General features: G+C 42.8%; 1 protein-coding gene across 1 annotated transcript in view; it reads left to right on the top strand.

The window, feature by feature from the left end:
• cald1b (caldesmon 1b) overlaps positions 1–1,374 on the top strand; it is a 14,333-nt gene that overhangs the window by 11,940 nt on the left and 1,019 nt on the right. The window contains exon 16 of the mRNA XM_025056359.1: positions 813–884. Within this exon, the coding sequence (XP_024912127.1) occupies positions 813–884 (72 nt within the window). The remainder of the gene's footprint in view (positions 1–812; positions 885–1,374) is intronic.

Here is a 1,374-nt window from a genome sequence, read left to right as displayed (position 1 = left end):
TCTATCTATCTATCTCTCTATCTATCTCTCTATCTATCTCACTCTCTCTCTCTCTCTTTATCTATCTCTCTCTCTCTCTATCTATGCAGCCTCCTAATTGACTTAACATTAAACTAAACTTTAAACTTTTTTATATATATATCTGGTATATCTTTAATAGTCTAAGAGACTAAACGTTTTCTTCAGCTCTGGCCTCTCGTCTCTTTATTCACAACGTTGAAAATAAGTCTAGTTCCGTTTGCCAAGACACGGTGCTGTGACTTGAGGTCATTTGTAGTCGGACCCCCGTGTCCTTCCTCAGAGTAGGAACAGCTGTTGATTCTACCAGGTCTCCTGGAGACATCACGCCACGTGCAAGAGCAGAGGCACCGCAGAACACAGTGTCACATTGTTCGAAGACGAAATTTACGACTGGAGATATCTTTAGCAACAAACGTCTTGGCCGTAAACCTGCTTTTACTTTTGCACCAACGGCCTCTCTAGCACAGCGGTAACATCATAATCTAGGACAAGAAAACATCCCAGGAGTCTGACTTACACCTGGGAGCCAAAATGAAAAATGGCAAAAAGTCTCACCCCCCCCCAAAAACAAACAAACAACAACAACACAACAACAACAAAAGGAAGCAAACGTAGCACAAATGAATGTATAGTGAACAACTGTTGAACCTGAGCGTAGCCGTCTTCCCTTGTAGCGCAATGCACTCGCCAACATTATTACCATGTGAAATTTGAAACATTTCAGGGTTTGTTTTTTTTCTTTTCTTATTCCAGAGTAACATACACCTTAATGTTGGTGTTTTCTGTTGCAGGACGTGAAACCCAGTGATATTGGAAACAAGCGTGGAATGTGGGAAACTAAAAAGACCTCCACACCTCCTAAGGTAACAGACACGAGCCTCCTGCGAGATAGTATTTGATTTATTAGCACTTTGGAAATAAACAACACACCCGATGCCAGAGGTGGGGACCAAGTCATTGCTTTGCAAGTCACAAGCAAGTCTCAAGTCTTTGCACTCAAGTCCGAATCAAGTCTCAAGTCAAAATAGGCAAAGTCCGAGTCGAGTCCAAGTCAAGACTGAAAAGTGTCAAGTCAAGTCCCAAGTCCTGCCGTTTCTGTTTCGAGTCCTTCCACTCGTTGCCACTCGTTTTTTGTTGACCATCTCGTAGTTTTTAAATCCGAACAACACTACCTTTGCTATCATTTTCCCTAACCCGCGCATTGTTCGACAACTCATTCTCATTGGTTGTCCCGCAATTTGATTGGCTCGATATTATCGCGTCCAAACAACGTGGGTCTAATTTGATCGGATGTTCGTCTCAAGTCTTGTCGAGTCAAAGGGCTCGAGTCCAAGTGAAGTCACGAGTCATTGA

This window comes from Cynoglossus semilaevis, chromosome 6 (genome assembly GCF_000523025.1).
Source record: "Cynoglossus semilaevis isolate Cse_v1.0 chromosome 6, Cse_v1.0, whole genome shotgun sequence".
NCBI lineage: Eukaryota > Metazoa > Chordata > Actinopteri > Pleuronectiformes > Cynoglossidae > Cynoglossus > Cynoglossus semilaevis.
Note: the sequence above shows the minus strand (reverse complement) of the source record. Positions and strands in the feature narration are given on the sequence as shown.